This window comes from Bombus impatiens, unplaced genomic scaffold (genome assembly GCF_000188095.3).
Source record: "Bombus impatiens unplaced genomic scaffold, BIMP_2.2 scf_0548, whole genome shotgun sequence".
Taxonomy (NCBI): domain Eukaryota; kingdom Metazoa; phylum Arthropoda; class Insecta; order Hymenoptera; family Apidae; genus Bombus; species Bombus impatiens.
Genome location: NT_176967.1, coordinates 1,084,276 through 1,084,729, shown reverse-complemented (window position 1 = coordinate 1,084,729; position 454 = coordinate 1,084,276). Strand labels below are relative to the sequence as shown.

General features: G+C 51.5%; 1 protein-coding gene across 1 annotated transcript in view; it reads right to left on the bottom strand.

Moving 5' to 3' along the window:
- The window catches only part of LOC100744332 (zinc finger protein 608), a 27,362-nt gene that overhangs the window by 14,098 nt on the left and 12,810 nt on the right, over nt 1-454 (bottom strand). Inside the window, 1 exon segment of the mRNA XM_024369306.1 lies at nt 1-454. This exon segment is cut by the window's left edge and continues 459 nt beyond it; it is cut by the window's right edge and continues 989 nt beyond it. Within this exon segment, the coding sequence (XP_024225074.1) occupies nt 1-454 (454 nt within the window).

Here is a 454-nt window from a genome sequence, read left to right as displayed (position 1 = left end):
AACGATATGTCCGCCGTTGTGTTTGCCACCGCCGATGCTGTTAGCACCGTTGCCACCGTTGTGCTGCCCGTTGTTGTTGTTCCCGCACTCGATCGCACAACAGCTTTTCCCGTGGCTGTTGTCCACGTGGCACCCACAGCCGTTGACGCTACCGTTATCGAGGCTGTTGCTACGATGATTAAAGTGGTTGCCGTTGTTGTTGATATTGTTGTTGTTATTGTTGTTGCGGCTGTTATTATTTTTGACGATACTGTTATTGTTGTTGCCGCCACCGTTGTTGTTACCGTGGTGACTGTTTTTGATAACGTGATTGCCGTTATTCCCGCCGCTGTTGTTGTTATTGTTGACGTTGCCGATGCCGTAATTTACGCTGTTGCCACCACCACCACCGATGAACGGAGATGGTCCTTTGCGGTTTACGTTAGGGAGGCGACCGCCTAGTGGCGTGGTCGCC